Source organism: Geotrypetes seraphini, chromosome 9, assembly GCF_902459505.1.
Source record: "Geotrypetes seraphini chromosome 9, aGeoSer1.1, whole genome shotgun sequence".
NCBI lineage: Eukaryota > Metazoa > Chordata > Amphibia > Gymnophiona > Dermophiidae > Geotrypetes > Geotrypetes seraphini.
In genome coordinates, this window is record NC_047092.1 from 185206281 (window position 1) to 185226937 (window position 20657).

Genomic DNA, 20657 nt, shown 5'->3' on the forward strand with positions numbered 1-20657 from the left:
CACACACCAGCACATAATACAAACATGGACACACACACACCAGCTCATAATACATACATGGACACACACACACACCAGCACATAATATATACACACACTACCACATAATACACACACACACACACGCCAGCCCATAATACATACATGGACACACACACACACACACGCCAGCCCATAATACAAACATGGACACACACACACATGCCAGCCCATAATACATACATGGACACACACACACACGCCAGCCCATAATACATACATGGACACACACACAAACACACCAGCATATAATACAAACATGGACACATAATACATGCACACACACACACACCACCACCACCACATAATACATGCACACACATGTGTGTGTGTGTCCATGTATGTATTATGGGCTGGTGTGTGTGTGTGTCCATGTGTGTATTGTGTGCTGGTGTGTGTGTGTGTCCATGTATGTTTTATGGGCTGGTGTGTGTGTCCGTGTATGTATTATGTGCTGGTGTGTGTGTGTGTGTCCATGTATGTCTTATGTGCTGGCTCTGTGCGTGGGAGAGTAAAGAAAGGCAATTCCTTGGCATGCTTTTACTGTACCGTAGAAGCTGCAGCTGCTCCCCCTACCTTTGGGGGTCGCAGCTCAGTGTTTCCCCCTCGTAGCAAAGGAAAGCGCACGAGGGCTGGGCCTTGTTGGTCACCTGCAGCGCTTTTTGCAGCACAAGGGCGACGATCTGCTGCGATCGGCCCAAAGCCAGCGGGGGCGCGTCTCCCGTGACGTCACCGAGGGGCGGGGCCGTCCAGGCTATAAGGGTTTAGCGCGCGCGGTTTTTCTCTCTCTCTCTTCGCTGTCTCGCGGTTGTCTACGTGCCGGCAGGAAGTGACGTCGCAGCGCCTCTAAGCTTCTGGCAGCTTCTCCGGGGCGCCCGCTGGCAGGTAAGGGGCGAGGCGGTCGCGCGGACAGCCGCCTTCATGGCGCACGTGGCTGGCTGGCTTCCCGGAAGTGTCTTGGCCAAGGTCAGTGCCTGCTCGCGCTGACTCTGAGGTCGGCGCTCCGAGGGGTAGGGGCTGTGCCTGGGCTGGCGGGGGCTGTGACCTTGTGGCCTGACCTTCCCCCCCCCCCCCAGAAAAGCCATCTGTCAGGGCGGTGACTACGAGCAGGTGGGCTCTTTGCTTTGTGCATGCTTTGCTTGTCCCGTAAGGAGCTGCCATAAGACGTCCTTAGCTTCCTCTCCTTGGACAAGGCGGACTCAGCCCTTCTATTTAGCTGCATCAAAGCTCACTTTGACCCTCTGAATGGAAACCACTTAGGCTAGAAGCGGTATAGTGCTAACTAAACTACACTTGGGCGTCAGCAGCAATTTATAGTGTAGCATCTTGTTTTTGCTGCAGTAGTGCTATAGAAATGAGTAGGACATTGCTTCTAAACAGCAAGGTATATCTTGGTTTCATGGATGGTAACTGCCATACTGTGGTTGGGAAGTGGCCCTTCATATTGCCTTGGCTGATAGCGCCACCCCATGGATAACTCTTTTAGTACATGTTCAGGGAATTGAGGTGTGGTGAATTTATTGCATGCTTGATAAGGCTTCCACTCCCTTCTAGAACAGGCTTGCCTTCTGGTGCTGCTAATCGGTAATCTTAATTTAAAATGCAATCGGTGTAACCACAGCATTGTGTGGCTGGTTTTTTTCTTTGAAGGCAGTGCTCTCTATCTTAAAGAGGGCATTCCATGTAGGCTTTAATTATTTGTTTGAAATCTGATTATCATCGTGGGAAAGCAGGATTTTAGTCATCTTGCATTGTTGGTACTGTAATTTATTCTACAATGCAGACTTCTAGGGGTCCTTTTATCAAGCCGCACTACCAGGGTTAGCACGTCTGACATTTCATCACATGCTAACCCCTGTGACCGGCTAAAAACTAACGCCTGCTCAATTAGCGGCTAGCGCGGCAGGCGGTTTAACGCGTGTTAAACCCCTACCGCAGCTTGATAAAAAGACCCCCTAGTATTTTAAGAACTAAGGGGGTCTTTTACTAAGCTGCATTAGATACTAATGTACACTTAATGTAACAATAATTTTTTTTATTTTCGTGAGAAAGCATGTCAGGGCAGAGTGGATATTCTGTGCTAACCAGTTAGTGTATCAATATTACCATGTGCTAACTGCTCATGCAGTAACTTGAAAAAAAGCCATATTTTAATGGCTTTATTAGTCTATGACCAAAATGAATACTCACACGAGAGCCCAACAACCAAAACCAGCAATTCATATCTTATCTTTAATATCTGATTTGGGAAACAAGCAGAGGTACAGTTATCAACTTTTCATATGTTTACTTTGGATGCCAATAGACATCAACACTGGGACCAATTTAATTCTTAATTACAGAAGTCATTCAAGCCAAGGTTATTTCTGAACATTGCATTTTTGGAAAATTGGAATGAAGTATTACCAAGGGCCACCAAGGTAAATGCTCCAATGCTCATAGAATTCCTATGAATGTTGGAGCATTTACCGTATTTTCACGCATATAATGCGCGCGTTATACACGATTTTACAAACCGCATTATATGTGTGAACGATTTTACATGCGCATTATATGTGTGAGCACGTTATACAATTTTTTTTTTTTCTTATTGCAATCCGGCATCCCTCCCTGCAAACTGGCATCCTTCCCCCCTCCCCCGCGCTCCTACATCCCCCCCGCACCGCAAAGACATTGCTTACCCGATTGGGCACCGGCACCAGCACCAATGCACAGGACGTGCCAGTGCCCGAAGATCCTTCCTCGCCTGGGCTGGGCTGGGCGGTGCAAGGGAGATCCTCCCTCTTCCCTGTGCTGGGCTGGTCTGGGCTTTGAGCATTTGCGCATGCTCAAAGCCTTCTGGTCTCGCTCTCTCTGAGATTCTGAATCTGAGAATCTCGGAGAGAGCGAGACCAGAAGGCTTTGAGCATGTGCAAATGCTCAAAGCCCAGACCAGCCCAGCCCAGCCGAGGGAGGATCTTCAGGCACTGGCACTGGCACGTCCTGTGCATTGGTGCTGGTGCCGGTGCCCAATCGGGTAAGCGATGTCTTTGCGGTGCTTGGGGGGATGTAGGATCGCGGGGGGGGGGGAGGATGCCAGTTCGCAGGCCAGAAGAGGGAGTAAGCGGGGGTGGCGGAAGGAGGTTATAGCAGCATGCGCGGTATACGCGTGTGCATGCTATATAGATTTTTTTTATACAGCAATGCTTTGTTCCTGCGCGCTATACGCTTATGCGTGTTATACACGTATGCGCGTTATATGCGTGAAAATACGGTACCTCATTAGCTCACAATAGAAACCTCTATTGTGGCTATGTAATAGGAACCCTTAGTTCTTGGAAAATACTTGCATAAGGCTGTTTTGTACTACACCTCTGTAAAAATTCCTAAGTCATTTAAATAAGAACTTTTAAAAGTTTACATTGCAGTATAGGTGAACAGGAGCTTGGAGGACAGAGATAATTGGGGGAATAATGGAAAATCTGGGGCACTGTTGAATATATGCTGTACTGTGAAGCTTTGGTGCATTTGGCATGTTTGCATCTGGTTAATGGTTTCAACCATACAGTAAATTTTGCAGTATAAATTAAGTACTGTTTTTTTCATTTGTTAAAATGTGTAGATTTTGTATTCTGTGAACTACACTAATAACTAATGGTGTAACAAACCCTGAGGCTATAGGGCGCAGCTTATGCAGAAATTGTTGATTTATATTGTAATCAATCTCTACTCTTAAAAAACCTTGTAGGTTATCGGGGTGTGAATCGTAATCGGAAGCTATGGATCAGGCACGATCAGCAATCTCAAATCTGGTAAATGTTCACTGTTAAATTATGCACATCTTGGTCACAAGTCTCTCTGAGGCTGACTTAAAGGATATAAATCTTATGCGTTCATGGCTTATTAGTTGGCAGGGGACTCGAGTTGCTTTCTGAAAGTGAAATTCTGTGCTATTACAAAGCAAAGTGCACCATCATTGACAGCCATAATATATGTAGATAAGCAACCCTTTACCCCAAGAATATAGGAAGCAAAGAAACCATTTTTCCTCTTCCCCCACCCAGTACAGTACTTAGTAATAAATATCTTTTTTAATAAGATTAATCATTTAATACAACAAATAAAAACTGTAAGCAATTACAAAGGAGTTCCAGGAAACAAAAAAAATCATACACCAACTTAAATTTCTAGTCCACGTTATTAGGACTGCTATTAACCTAGTGGAGGCACACATATTTAAAATAACATAGAAAGTATATAATCTCCTTATCTACAGGCAGGGAATTATTCATCTTCTTTTATATCGCTTCTTTTCAAACCTTTGCATTAGTCTGGGGTAAATTATCCAATTTAGATATATCTTGCAAAAATATCTCCAACTGGGATGGATCAACAAAAATGTATTTATTGTTCTCGTATGTGACCAAGCACTTACAGGGAAATTTAAGAAAGAATAAAGCTCCCACAGCTAGGACCTGAGCCTTAAGCCGTAGGAACTGTTTCTGTCTATATTGGAAACATCTGGGAACACATCTATATTTTGCCCACAGAACAAGGTCTTTCTGTTTACAAAAATAAAGTTTAAGAACAGCTTGCTTCTCCAATTCAGTCTTGAAGGAGACCAACAGAGTAGCTCTTTTAGCAATATAGTCAGGAATTGTGATATATTCAAACTATCTGAGGATACAAGCTGATCCGTTCCTCCCTCCTCTGATATAACCTTGGAGCTTCTAGGAGTGTAATACAAATTGTCAGGGAGAAAACCTTCTGCCTGATTATAATGAAGAATATCTTTTAAATACATCTGAAGAAGCTCAACTGGAAACAAATAATGAGAACAAGGAAAGTTCAGAAAACGAAAATTCCTTGATCTCATAACATTTTCCATTTTTTCCAACTGTAAATGTGTCAAGGTATTATCTTTCACATCAGATGTTAAACAGGATTGGATCACAGATACAGATGTTTCAACCATAGTATTAAATATCTCTATATAAAAGTACCTCAGCATTTTATTGCTGTGTTTTTCAAGCAGTCGAAAATGTTCCTTGAACAGTTAAGTTATCAGATGATCCTGCCACTGTAACATGTCTATTTAGTGCCTCTGAAGCTAAACTGCTGACTTGGTCCACCCTTTATTTTTTAGTTTAGTGGCGAGCCGCTCTCCTATACACGTTTCAGCCTGGCTCGGCAAGCAGACGGAGATGGCAGTAATGTAGAGATGAAGTTGGCTACTGATGAAGAAGAGGCATGCGATGGCAGCATTGCAGAGAACCATCTACCTCCTCGTGTCTTGAAGCCCAGGACTCAAAAGCGCAACCTCTGCGTTCTTGTCATCGCTGCTGCCCTTCTGTTTTTGATTGGTACGTTTGGCATTATAAAACATTTCATTTTTCTTATAAAAACTTAAGCTTAGGTTTTCTATTCTTAACTTTGAATTTTAGGAGCTCATTTTCTAATTAGGGGTTTGGGTGTATCTTTCATGCTACAGATACGTTTCTTTGCTATCTTTTCAGTTAAATTGACTATTTTTTTTTCCTTCTGTCCAGCTTGACTCCTGATATTGGGGTTTAATATTTTTGTTGATCTAAAATACTGGTAAATCTCACTTTTTAGATCCAGAGGGGAGCGAATATTTTTCTTACTCTTTTTTTAGATTATTTAGCACACTCAAGTGGGGTGGGTGGATTTGGAATGAAATTAAAAAAGTTATGATATGATATAAATTGCATAATATAGTATAATGTATGCTTGTTGGGAAATTGATGAAGGGTGGGTGGGGATTTTTATGCTATTAGATTTTATGTGTTAGATTACAGTGCTATATTGGAATTATTTATGATATTTTTGTGCATTGGCTATTTGATTTAAAAATGAATAAAGATATATATTTTTTTTAAAAAAGCTAAATTTTTACCATATTGCAAGGTGAGTTTTCTCTTTTTGGTTTGTTTGTTTTTATTTGAAGGTGGAGTTGGTATACTTTTTACCAACTCAGATTCCACCTAAAACGGCTTCTGGCTCCAATTCCATAGCCCTGGTTATTTTGAAGCCAAAAGCACAGGAAAGCCTAAAAGAGTAGAGGATACATGACAAGCCAGGGAGGTATTGCGTTCCGTTCTAGTCACCCTATCAAGATAGTGAAATTGGAAAATATTCAGAGAAGACTGACCAAAATAAAGGAAAGACTAAAGAGGTTAAGGACTTGTAATTGTGGAAAAGGGATGGCCAAGGGGGATTTGATGGAGTTCTGCAAAATCCTAAGTGGTATAGAACGGGTAAAAGTGAATTGGTTTTACTCTATCAAAAAGTACAAAACCTGGAGGACACTCAAGATACAGGGAAATTACTTAAAACAAGTAGGAGAAAATACTTTTTTTTTCCACTCGAAGAATAGTTAACCTCTGGAACTCGTTGCCAAAGAATGTCGTGACAGTGGTTAGCATAGCTGGGTTAAAAAAAATTGACAAGTTCTTGGAGGAAAAGTCCATGGTCTGCTATTAAGATGGACATAGGGAAAGCCACTGCTTAACCTGAGATTTGTAGCATTGAATTGTTGCTACTATTTGGGTTTCTGCCAGGTTACTTGTGACTTGGATTGGCCACTGTTGGTAGCTGAATACTGGCCTAGATGGACCAGTGGTCTGACCCAATATAGCTATGGTGTTTTTGTAGCGTTTATCCAATATGCATGCACTCACATATGGGACTTGTTGGTGACAAAATTCATCAGTTCCTGTCCCTGCAGATAAATGTGGGAAACCATTGCCATGTCATTCTTTAAGGAGAGATGGAAGATTGAGCACAACCACTGACCCTCAAGCCTTGCATAGAAGAATGCTGGTGTAATAAAGGACAGAGGTTGAGATATTCACTAAAGAAAGAGACAGGATGGTTTCCAGCCACTGACCCTCAAGCCTTGTGCTGAAGAATGCTGCTATAGAAGGAATAACGCTGGTTCCTATGGTTATCCGCGGGGACGGAAACAGCGATGAATTTTGTCACATATCATTTTCTAGTTGTTGCAGGTACGAGCTCGCAGCCCTGTGGTACTGCCTGTTCTATATTGGGTTTTAATCGGATATAACCAGTGCTTCTAGTGTTGGGTGTATTAAAGTTACTGCAATTCTCACTTTTTATTTAAAAGTAACAGCGAGTTGGGACCTAAAATTCTAAGATTTAGGTTTGACAGATGTATTTAGTCAAAAACTACAAAACAACAAAAGAACCAGAGGTCCAACTTCGTCTGCAGTGAAAAAACAGACCAGAGCAAACAAACCAAAACTGCAGACTTGTACATGGTGCAGGCAAATTTTATTTTGACAAATCTTAACTAAAAACCTTTTACTAGACGGGGGACCCAACACGGTCCGTGTTTCGGACAACCTTCATCAGGGGTCCTAATAGGTACAAATAACAATATTAAAACAACCATATAAAAATTAAGGATATTTACCTTCTCCTATATTGTTCTACATTTCACCCTTTCTCTCACACTTGGTTAATCTTGGTCTTACTCTATATTCATTTGCTTTTCACATTCAACATGTTTATGCATATTAAATTCAAATATTTTTATATTTATGTATACATTTTTACTATGCATTAATTTTCTCTCTTCCTTTCTTTCTTACCCATTTTTTCTTTCCACACATCTATAATTCTTTTTCCTAAACACCTATCTTAAATATAAGTAGGATCATCAAAACATACAATATTCATATATAGCACTTTTATTATCTTAATTTTTATATGGTTGTTTTAATATTGTTATTTGTACCTATTAGGACCCCTGATGAAGGTTGTCCGAAACACGGACCTTGTTGGGTCCCCCGTCTGGTAAAAGGTTTTTAGTTAAGATTTATTTGTCAAAATAAAATTTGCCTGCACCGTGTAAAAGTCTGCAGTTTTGGTTTGTTTGCTTTAGTCAAAAACTAACACATCAGTTTGAATTTGCCACTTTGAGGAATTTAATGGTAATGGACGTTGGATGGGACTGATGCAGCTTTTTCCTGACATTAAGATGTTCTTTAGCTTTAAGATGGGATGGTGTGCAGAAATACCTAACACTGCATCCCCAAGAAAGTGGATTAAAAACCAGGATGAGTACTGTGGACAAATTGATTAGCTTTGCAGCTCTTAAAAGAAGAATAGTGAAATAAGTTTTTAAGCTTTGTTCTTATTTTTGAATTCAGGGGGAGGGGGGTTCTTCCTCTAGAAACAAGATAAAGCCTTTTTTTTCCCCCCCTCAGGGTTTCTGATTGGCTACTTAAGCTATCGTGGCCACTCTGCAGGAAGTGAGAAATGCGTTAACAGTAATGCATGCGGCCATCTTCCTACAGTATCAGCATATTCAGTAGATGAGCCACAAGTAGTACCTGAATTGTACTGGAATGACCTCAAACCCCTACTGTTAAACAGACTGATGAGGGCGGACTTCCTGGAAAATATCAAGTATGTAATTTTGCTTCTAGTCTACCTTTTGAAAGCTTAGTGTGAGGCTTGATGCTGTAGGAGGAGTCTGTAAATATAGTCTTTTGTACTTATCTAACCTTCCTAATATGAATGATTTACCCAAAGCAGTAAACACCCCCATTGGCCTATCAGATACATCAAAATTCCACAATCAAACCACAAGTTTGTACATCGGCAGCATCTCTTTCTATAGAAGACTTATAAATTCTCCCCACCCTTCCACTTGATTTCTGTACACTGAAATTATATACAGAAGCTTTAAATATGAGGAGCTCCTCGGTGGTTTAGTCATTTCTTGCATGTCTGACTTCTCAAATTTTTTAAGATCACCTTTTTCCTATGGTACTTGCCTTTTTATCTTGGTGTGGGGGGAGGGGGGAAGAGATATTGAACTTCATCAGGTTCTCAAATATGAAATTTACCCAAAAAAGTGCATGCACTCGCTTATAGGACTTGTTAGCATGTCCAAGATCACAACCATGCAGTAGTCCTGTCTTCTCAGCCAGGATTCTCAAAAACCCATGTTAAAAAGCGATGGTCTGCTAACGCAAGATATTATTTAAAAATCACACATGCATTTATGTTATCATTTTTCCCTGTATAACTATTCATTACATTAATTTATTAATGGCCCACACATAAATGATTGTATGGGGTGGGATTTTAATTTTCATCATTAGATATGAAGGGAAGGATAGAATATATTGTATTATATTATGTAGTTTATTTGATATTGATATGGTGGATGGGATGGAGATAAATCTTATTTATGGAGAATTTTGTGGAATTTCATAAGAAGAACATAAGAAGTTGCCTCCACTGGGTCAGACCAGAGGTCCATCACGCCCAGCACTGATGTATTAATGTAATTGCTGTTTTCTGTGCACTTTATGTAAAATATAAAATGAATAAAGAATATAAAAAAAAAAAATCACGCATACAAATAAGATCGGTGGACAGCAGCAAAGATTCGCTAAATTTGCATGTGCCCATCGCTGGTGATAGCAATGGGCACATACGCAGAAAAAGCTGTTAACACTGTAAAAAAAAAACCAAAACACAACAGCAGAAGTGGCTCTCTGGCGCGCGCTCTCTCTCGCGCGCTCTCTCGCTCTCAGGCTCTGACCCAGGTTGTTTAAGGCCCCTCCCAAGGGACCTTGGGCATCTCTAAAACAGAGTCCCAAAGTTATTGTTGTGGTACCAGGAGAAGCAGCAGCTTTGGTCAATGCATTCTCAAATTCATCACCTGGTACAAATCTGTGCTCCTGGCTTATTTTGGGCAGGAATATTTCAAAGCAATTTCATGTTACAATATAGTGGGCAGATAGACTGCAGTACCATAGCTGTATGTGTGTGTTGTTTTTTTTTTTTTTGGGGGGGGGGGATTGCCACCATCTGATGCAGTTTTTGTGATTGTATCTTTTTCAGAATGACTGCTCCTGTCCCAGTTATTCAGTTTGCTCAAACACCTAACCCTTTTTTCTAATATTCTCTACTCAATTTTTTAGGAGACTGTCTCTCTCCCCTCATGAAGCCGGCTCTTGGGAAGATGAAAACCTTGGAAATTATATTCACAGTCAGTTCAGCAGTTTCAAGCTTGATAAAGTCTGGTATGATGAACATTATGTCTCTCTCCAGAAAGCAGGACGGTAAGTAGCTTTTAGTTTGGTTATCTCCCCTCTCCCCCCCTTAACTACCAGGCATCTTGATTTTTCCAGTACTACCAGGATCTTCCTTAACATAGATTACAGGATTTGCTAGGTGTCATGAGGAGCATTTTGTTATCAGACTATGGAAACATTACTGAAAGAATAGCTTCATAGACTTTATAAGATTAGTGGCAATTTGGTTAAAGAAAAGAGTGAAGTGGAGGGGGCAGACCAAGATGGCGGCATCTTCAAGTCTTCCTCTGAGAGGGAGCTGTTGGAGGAACTCAGTTACTTACAAAGCTGTGATGCCTCACTCTGAACACATGGGGAGTGTTCAAACCAAGTCCTCCGTGGTTCAAATGTCTACCCCTGCGCAACATTCTATTCTCAAGTTTGTTGCCATCTCTGGGAGTTCCCATGTCAATGCCAGAGGAGTGTCCAGCTTATCCTCAGCAGGAAGAAGGGCCGGGATTTGAACCTGGAGGTTTCTCTCTTCCCTCCAGCGGCTGTTCCTCCACTGTGTCCTGCTTTAGTTGAGGCAGAGTTGGAGACCTTCGACGCTTTCTTCGTGGAGGAGATCCCAATTACAGGGGCAGAAGTCGTGAGAGACATCAAGGAGCAGCGAGAGTTGAGAGAGCGTGGGACAAAATTCATCACCGTTCCTGTCCCTGCGGATAACCGCGGGAAACCATCTTCATGCCATTCTTTAAGGAGAGAGGGAAGAATCGGAATATATTTGTGCACAACCACTGACCCGCAAGCTTTGCTTTGAAGAATGCTGGTATAGAAGGATTGAGGTTGAAATAGACACTAGAAAATGACATGGTATTATTTCCCGCGGTTATCCGCGGGGACGAGAACGGTGATGAATTCTGTCACCGTGTCATTCTCTACGTGGGAGCTCCTTCCCAATTCCTAGCATAAGAGCATAAAATCTGTTTACTCTTTTGGGATCTTGCTAGGTACGCGTGACCTGGGTTGGTCACTGTTGAAAACAGGATACTGGGCTTGATGGACTTGTGGTCTGTTCTTATGTTCTTAAGATATCTTTAAAATCATGTACATAAGTGGTGGTGGTTTAATGGTGGAGGGTACAGTCTTCATGAAAATTGAAATGCTGTTTCTCATTTGAATAGTTATCCAAATAGTGTGTCTGTTATTGGAGAAAATAACTCTACAGTGGAACAAATTCCAGTTTCAGGTTTTGTGGCTTACAGTGCTCCTGGAACAGTTGTGGTAAGTATCCTTCTGGGATAGTGATGTTAAATACATTCTCAAAATACCACTCCTTTACAAATTTGATACTACCACATTAATATATAAAATATGCATTGAACACTAATGGGGAACTTGGTTCAGACCAGCCATGAAATTTATCACTTACACCAGTGTTTCTTAACTTGATACTGGAGTTACCCCCTTGCTAGTCAAGATATCCATAGTGAATATGCATGAAAGAAATTTGCATATAATGGGAGGCAGTGTATGCAAATCAAGTTTATGCAGATCCATTGTTGGTAGTCTGAAAACCTGGCTGGCAAGGGGATGCTCCAGGACAGAGTTGAGACACTGACCGACTTTGCTTCTTCCCCCCCCCCCCCCATTTCGGTCTTAAAGTACACTTCACTGAGTGACAAATGTAACTATTATTGGCTATAACAAACTCGCATCTATCCACCTTACAGCATTGTAGATCAATATTGATGATGACTCGTACAGCTTTAAATAAAAATAAATGGCAACTTGTCACTCATGCAAATATCAATTGATCATAACAGTATTTCACTCACTATACACAGATCATCAGTGGTTCTATTTAGCAGAATATGATCTATAGATAAAATAGGTATCAGTCTTGAAGTGTGCACACTAAGCATCGGGTTAAAGGCAGCTTGCTCTTTGCTTAAGTTCTTAAATGGCTCTTCAGCACAGGGACCAAACGGTTTCTTTAAGCCCCTCTGGGATCTACATATAAATGAAAGATCCACTTTGCAACTGAAGCAGGCCATTCAGGTAGGGTTCCCTGAATGGAAAAATTATAGTTAAATAATCAATATAGTTTAGAATTCTTATACTTTCAGGTGGACTTCCTGGGACACTAGGCCGCACAGTGGTATAAATTGTTAGCTGGATTTATAAATAAGAAACCAAAAACTGGACTTAAGGACATTTGGAGTATTGAGATTAAGCACCAAATTTCTGCATCTCAATGGCCACGAATTTGGACTTGGAGGTTGAGATGTACAATGTCAGCATCTATGAGAAACTTGTTTTTTTCTGTTATATAGAGCATTATCGACCCCTGTTAGATTACGAAAGTTAGATAGTCTAATAGATGTTGGCATTGTCATCTCGAAGCAGGGACTTTAGATCATTTATTGTTTTATTGTCCATTTATTTTGGCTTTTTGGAAGTCAATATGGGGCCAAACTGTTTGTTGGAAAATCCAGTGGCATTATCTTATGATACTGTACTTTTTGGCATGTCAATGAGAGCTAAAAGTCAAATAATCTAAATAGGCTTTTATTAATAATGACAGGAGTTGCCATACAACACATTACGAGTAATTGGAAGAATTGGACGAGGCTTAATTATAGTTTTTGATGGAGTTCATTGTGTCGTGTACAAAATGGAAAGAATATTAGCCATTCAAAAAGGGAATTTTTTTTTTTAAGTCAATGTGTATTTATTGAAAGTTTTGCAGGTAACAAAGCAAATATATAATAACAAGTACAAATCATGTGAAAGATATGCATAACAACAGGTTGATTAAACCAATATAACAATCAGAGCTGACTTCCTGTATGGGAATCAAACATGAACAAAGAACAGACACATGAGTAGACTTTTATCTGTAATAGAAAAAGTATAAGAGGAAGTAAAAAGAATACTAATTTAAGAAATTTCAGGAGATTTGGGAGCCATTATCAAAATATTGTATTGCTTAATTGTTTTTCCCAATAACATGCACATCCGGGAGGAGGGAGGCTGGGGGGTCTGATTAATGAATTTAAATATATTGGGGTTCATGATAAAAGTTTTATGTGATGGGCATTGTTAGTGTTGGGGGTTAATTCTGAAATGGGTATTAATAGTATATTAAGTGTCATTGATGTATAAAATGTGGTTTTTAATGTTACACTTTTGAAAATAATAAAGAATTGGAAAAAAAAAAAAGAAAGATCCACTTTGCTTCAAAGCATAAGCAATCAACTTTGGATATTCTGTTTAAAAACACCTCCATACGTTAAAACGGATCATGGGATTTTATACCTTAAGACACCAATGCTAAGTAAACCACATTTTCAAAAATTGTTGGAAAATATCCTAAGCAAGTGTGCAAGGGTATTGTACTGTGTATAACCCTTGCTATCTGCTAAGATGACCTAGAACAGTGGTCTCGGACTTAGTACCTGGCAGGCCGTAAGTGTCCCCCGGGCCTATTTTGAGGCCCTCGGTATATTTATCATAATCGCAAAAGTAAAATCAAACAGTTTCTTTAAGACTTGGCCAAAAGGAAAGATTTATAAACTATAAACAGTTTTATTGTCATTCCTTTAAGACGTGAACTATTTTTTTCTGAGGCCCTCCAAGTACCTGCAAATCCAAAATGTGGCCCTGTAAAGGGTTTGAGTTGGCGACCACTGACCTAGAAGCATCAAAATGGGAGGCACTGACTAGGCTTTCATTTTTTTAACACAGGAAGAATGAACATAATGAATAATGTCTAGCTTCTGATATGTAGTTGGTGCAGATGTTGGATCCTTGTAGTGTAACCTAATCACTAATTTCTACTGTTTCATGGCAGGAGTTATAAGATCTTCCAGTGCTTCAATATTCTCCACATGGTATCCTAACAAATACAAAAACACTAGTCTAGCTCTTGGGGCGGGGGGGGGGGTTGTTTGGTGTTGGTATGCCCATGTTGACCTTGGTTTGGGTTGTTTTGTGTTAACTTATGAAACTTTATCAAATACATTCAGCAAAAAAAATGCACGAATTAGAAATATGCAGTACATTTGAGAAATATTAAAATCCCCCAAAATACTGTATTCTCACATTCCCCCCCCCCTCTTTTTCAGGGCTTAAAAACACAAATTTGAGTTGAATATGCAACATGCCCATCATGTTAAACTACCATTGTTCCCCTCCATCACTTCTGTGATGAATAGATCTCCCCTTACTAGGGCTGCAGATTTAGCATGTGATTAATGCGCCAAATAACATTTTGCTAATCACAATTATGATTAAAATTTTATTGCAGTTACCTGGTATCCTGCCCCTGTCGGCCTGATTCTTCTCCAAGCTCTAATTTCCTTTTTCTGGGGTCAGATCGAGCCAGCAGCAGCAGCATCCATATGGGAAATGCTAGGGCTAGCACAGGAGCGGGAGACGGAATTGAGAGGGAGGGGGTGGGTGTGTTCAAGAGGAGAGGCTTTGCCTCCAATAATAGCACCCCTTTGACTTTAGAAAACCCAAGGTTTTGAATAGCCCAAAATTGAGAGAATGCTTTAGCCCCACCGTTTTTCAGTAAAGTACACAAAAGAAGTTGCACAACAGACTTGGACATGCATGTAGAGCAGCGGGGGTACATAGTGGGTTGGGTCTTTTTTTCCATTCATTGTGGCAGCTGAATTCTACAGTCAAACTTGCGCAAGCAAGTTGTCCAGCAGGATGTTCTTCTGTAGCTTCTGAAATAAGTGTTAGATCTCAACAAGGTCTGTTAAGCTAGTGCAGATTAAAAAAACTGGAATCCAATTTTGATCATGAGAATTTTTAACATTAATCATATCTTAAGGGTAATTTTGATGGTGATATCATGAATTCTACTTCACTAGTATAGAAACAAATTTACCTGTAGAACGAGATTGCCTTTTTTTTTTTTTTTTTTTTTTTGCATGTTGCATATTAAATCTCTTCTTTAGGGTAGTTAACGCCGATATTCTGTCTTTTTTCACTTTTTTTTTCAAATTCTTTATTCATTTTTCCATCTTACATCAAGAACACTATTACATCATTTAAACCTTGTAAACATCACTTGTATTTCTTCTAACATCTTAAACATAAATTTATACCTTCCCTACCCACCCTTCCAATAAATATTTTAATCAAAAATGTCAAATATTGTATTCTCTATTGATCAAATCTTTAATATAACTTTATACCCTCCCTCTTCCCCCTATGTATGAGAGTACTTTCATTGGATAATGGTGTCTAATCATTGCAATAATTTGTCAATGGCCCCCAAATCTTTTTAAAATTAATTCCCTCTTTGTATGGCAGTTCTTGCCATTTTGTAAATGTGGCACAACGAATTTCACCAAAAGGTATAGTTAAGTCTACTGTAACTTTTCCAATATGGTAATATGTTGTATGGCGACTCCTGTCATGATCAATAAAAGTTTATTATTGTTTGAAATTTGACTTTTTGTTCTCATACCGAACATTATTTTATCATATGATAATGCTACATGGTTTTCTAATAAACAATTAACTTGGAACCAAATTGATTTCCAAAAGGCCATGATACAGGGACAATAGAATATTAAATGATCTAAAGTCCCTGCTTCCAGATTACAATGCCAGCATCTATTAGACTTAGAGCTATCCAACTTTTGTAATCTAACTGGGGTCCAAAATGCTCTATGTAAAAGAAAAAACCAAGTTTGTCTCAGATGCGGACCAAATTCATGGCCATTGAGATGCAGTAATTTGATGCTTTATCTCAATACTCCAAATGTGCCTAAGTCAATTTTTTGGTTTTATAAATCCGTTTATCAATTTATACCACTGCAGCCTGGTGACCCAAGAAGTCCACCTGAAAGCATAAGAACTCCAGACTATACTGATTATTGAGATTTTTTTTTTCCATTCAGGAAACCCTTCTTGAATAGCCTACTTCAGTTGCAACCATCTAAAACTTGTGATTTATTGGACCATATTTATGTTGCAACTGAAAATTCAAGCAGCTTACCATTTGAAATAACATCACCTAAAATTCATATACCTGCAATCATCCAATGCTTCCAAATGACCTTATATCCGCCAATTTGAATCTTGGAGTTTAACCATATAGTTTGATTTTGTTGATTTATAGATTGGAATAGGCTTTAAATTACTAACATATCTGAGTTTTCCATGTATCCATAAAGATGTTGTTTTCTTTATATAATCTAGGCATTTTAATACTAAGGACATGACATAATCGTAAAGGGAACATGAGTCGCCACTCCAACCATAACCAATCTGGGGTATTATCAATGAGCTCTGAGAGGACCCAATACATACCCTTTCGTAAAATATAGGCTGCTTGATATCTATAGAAATTGGGAAAATTTACGCCACCCTCCGCAATTGATTTTTGTAAAGATACTAAAGCAATTTTAGGAGTTTTGCCCAACCAAACAAATTTTGTAAGAATGCTGTTTAGCTTTTTCTTAAAGGACCCCTTAAAAAAAACAGGTAACATTCCCATTTGATAACAAACCACAGGCAATATTATCATTTTAATAGTTTGTACTCTTCCCCCACCAAGACAGATGTAATGGATTCCATTGCTCACACATTCTTTATCTTTGGCAATAAAGATTTTTCATTCTCTTTCATTGTGTCTTCCAGCTTGTTTTTTATCCAAATTCCCAAATATTTTAATCCATCTTCCTTCCATACAAAAGAAAATGAATCAAATAATCCTTTTGTGCAATACACGTTTAGTGGAAGAACTTCAGATTTACTCCAATTTCTTATACCCTGAAAATTTTCCAAATTTCTCAATCAAGTCTAGTAATGTAATGTAATTTATTTCTTATATACCACTACATCCGTTAGGTTCTAAGCGGTTTGAAGAAAATATACATTAAGATTATAAATGAGAAGTAAGAAGGTACTTAAAAAATTCCCTTACTGTCCCGAAGGCTCACAATCTAACTAAAGTACCTGGAAATTAATAAAGAAGAGAAAATAAAGATGGTTGAAAAAAGAAAAATTCTATGTGAACTTATAGGATGGAAATTAAACTGACAGTGAAGAACTGTATGAAAAATACATATGGAATGCAGTTAGAGAGGGTAGGTTACAATCTATTTATGGTATTTGTTTAATTGGAAGGTGTTAAGGTGGGTAATTTGGGGGAAGGTTATCTGAAGGTAGGTGAATCTTCTGGAGGTAAAAGAGGAGGGGTTAAGATATTTGGATGAATTTTTTGAAAAGCAGGGTTTTGATTTCTTTTCTGAATGTTTTGAAGTTGTCTGATAGTAAGCATGGAATGGTTGTTTCTGGATTTCTCAAATGAAGCAAAATATCATCTGCATATGCAGAGACTTTGTATTCCCGGTCTGAATAAGGAATACCCTGTATCTCCTTTACTTGCTGAATAGCTAATAATAGGGGTTCCAAAACAATATCAAAAAGCAAAGGAGATAGGGGATAACCTTGTCTACCCCCCTCCTCCCCCTGCAAATGAAAGCGTTTTGAAAAATTATTATTAATATATAGTTTTTCAACAGGGGAGCTATACAATGTTTGAATCATTTGTATAAATCTTGAACCTATTCCAAACCATTCCATAGCTTGATACATGAAGGTCCATTCTACCCGATCAAAGGCTTTCTCTGCATTTAAGGCCACAGGATCTTTCATGGCTTTTGTTAAATTTAACATATGAAAAGCCAATCTAGTGTTAGATGAATGTCTCCCAGCAACAAATCCAGTTTGGTGCATATCAATAATAAAAGGAAGAGCCTTGGCCAAGCGTAATGCCAATGTCTTAGCCAAAAGTTTTCCATCTACGTTAATTAAGGATATAGGCCTGTAATTTGAAACCAATGTAGGATTTTTGTTTGGCTTTGGCAAAACTATAGTCAATGATTCTGCTATAGTACCTATAATGCAACCCTGATATAATTTCATTAAATGAGGTAATAGGGTAATTTGAAATGATTTATAAAACTCTACTGTGAAACCATCCCCACCTAAGAGACTTCAACGCTGTTTTTAATTCTTTAAATGATCTAGGCTCCTCTAAACTTTTAATACGCTCAAATTTTTGGTCCCTCAATCAGATTCAAAAATGCTTTTACATGCTGTGGAAGCCAAGGACTATCAAAAAAATACTTTGACACTTTAGGTTACTTGTGCAGTCGCTGATCCTATCTATCCTAGACTACTGCAACATCATCTACCTGGGTATCCCACAAAAAAAATAGTAAAAAAATTGAGATTAGTACAGAACACTGCAGTCTGCTTAATCTTTGGACTGAGAAAAAAAGACCACATTAGCCCCTATTACAAAAAACTACACTGGCTACCAATGGAAGCGCGAATATTTTTCAAATTTGAATGAATCTGTTTCAAACAAGGTTGGGGTCTAGCACCTTCCTACCTGCAAACACACTTCATTCTACACAACCCCACATGAACCACCAGAAACAAAAACATCTTTGCATACCCAAAGATCACAGACTGTAAATACAAATCCTTCCTGGACAGAACCTTCATATATCAAGCAAACAGACAGCAATCCTGGCTGGGAAACTGCATAAATGAAGTCAAATAGACCGAAAATCAATTAAAACCACTCTATTCAACTAATTTATTACCTAAATAGATAACCTTCTCCCACTGTGTTATTTCCCCGCTGCAATTCCTGATGAAATCTCTTGGGTATCTCCAACCTCTCATTTTCCCTCCCTATATAACCCCATTCTCTTGTGTAACTTTTCTCTCCATGCATCTGTAATTCTGTAACTCAAATCTCTTATGTAACATTTCCTCTTAATGCATTCTGTAATTCACTGATTATCCCAGGACAAGCAGGCAGCCTATTATCACATGTGGGTGATGTCATCCAACAGAGCCCCGATGCGGACGCCTCACAAGCAGACTTGCTTGAAGAAACTCAAAATTTCGAGTTGCCCGCACCAAGCATGCGTGAGTGCCTTCCCGCCCAGCCCAGGGCGCGTTTCCTCAGTTCTTAGTTTTCTGCGGAGCCGAGAAGTCCGTCTTTGACTCTGTTTTCATTCACTTTTTGCCTTCTCTTCAACCGCGGTTGGTGTATTTTCTTCACGAATCGCTGTTTTATTTTGTTTTCTTTCCTTTAGTTAAAAAAAAATAAATATTTTATTCTTCCGTCCGTTCTCCGGGACGGGCCGCACAGCCCGCAAGCTTCGACTTTGCGACGGCTATTTTTCGTCCTATGTCCCGGCCTGCTACAGGCTTTAAGAGGTGTAGCAAGTGTCAGCCCATGATCTCCCTCACGGACCCTTACAGACACTGCCTCAAGTGCCTTGGGCTGAAACATCATCCAAGGTCGTGCCTGCCTTGCCAAACACTTCAGCCTCGTGCTTTCAAGCGTCGTTGCATTCTGGTGGACAAGCTCTTCGAGATGGAGTCTCCGACTGATCCCTCGACTTCGAAGGCGTCTTAGACTTAGACTTCCATCGCTGCAGCGGCTCTTGCTTCGACGTCATCTGCTGTATCTTCCCCCCGTTTCCTCAGGTCAGATAGCTCAGCAGTCGGTTCCACCGGTGGTGATTAAAGTGTCCAAGACTACTAAGTCGAAACACACTCACACTGCCTCGAAGGAACCTCCAGCCAAGGCAGGTGGTCCGGTTTCAGACGCGGATCCCACCTTGCCGACTTCTTTCCAGTCCATATTAGAGAAGCAGTTTCTTCAGTACCTTACTATTATGGGTTCTAAACTGCTTCCTATTATCCTGCCTGGGCATTTAGCAGACTCCCGTGAGGTCGAGCCGCTTCCTATGTCCCAGTCGGAGCTTCCACACTCTTTGCAGGGAGCAGAGTCTCTTCGAGTGTCTGGTCTGCCATCCAAGCATGAAAAGCAAGGAGTAGATTCTTTGCAAGTGCATTGACGAGAATCCTCACACTCAGCAAGGAGCAGAGTCTTTGCGAGTGCATCGAGGTTCCTCCTCCAAGCCTCTGGAGCTTCGATCTACAGCCTCTAGCCCTATTCATACATTGGCATCGGCTGCTTATGTCTCCAAGGCGAAATCTCCTTGATCCTCGAGATCTGGTTCTAGACACAGTTCTCACCACCATTCGAGGCCTTCATTGAGACATTCTTCCAGGCATCGTTCTTCACAGGATAAACCATCTTCCTCGAAGCCTCACTCTTCTCCAACCTCGACCAGACCACCGATGCTGGACCTCGAGGTTCCTTTGATGCTTTTTTTCCATGCCGAAGCTTCTTCAACACAAGCTGCCTCATCGTCCTCGAGTCCTTCTCGAGGCAACGCATTGCCAGATCAGCTTTTTTTCTCGTCTTTCCTGCGACAGATGGCTGTAGACTTGGATGTATAATTGGGTACTGGCTCCAAATATTCTAAGGAATATCTAGAAGTCATACGTCTTCCTCAGCCTCCAGTAGAGTGTCTCAAGCTTCCGCTTCATAAGCTTTTGAACCAGACTTTTGCTCAATGCATGGAGACTCCCTTTTCCATACCAGCAGTTCCAGGAAAATTGGACTTGAGGTATAAGACTGTGCATCGCAAGGGATTT

General features: G+C 40.0%; 1 protein-coding gene across 2 annotated transcripts in view; it reads left to right on the forward strand.

Moving 5' to 3' along the window:
- Window positions 1–812: 812 nt before the first annotated feature.
- The window catches only part of TFRC (transferrin receptor), a 50115-nt gene continuing 30270 nt past the window's right edge, over window positions 813–20657 (forward strand). The window contains exons 1-6 of one of the 2 annotated variants that reach the window (XM_033958051.1): window positions 813–924; window positions 3767–3830; window positions 5165–5381; window positions 8271–8472; window positions 10002–10142; window positions 11279–11378. In XM_033958051.1, the coding sequence (XP_033813942.1) occupies window positions 3798–3830; window positions 5165–5381; window positions 8271–8472; window positions 10002–10142; window positions 11279–11378 (693 nt within the window). In that variant the 5' untranslated portion in view covers window positions 813–924; window positions 3767–3797. Of the gene's footprint in view, window positions 1006–3766; window positions 3831–5164; window positions 5382–8270; window positions 8473–10001; window positions 10143–11278; window positions 11379–20657 lie in introns of both variants that reach the window. The other variant, XM_033958052.1, reaches the window with a different exon arrangement.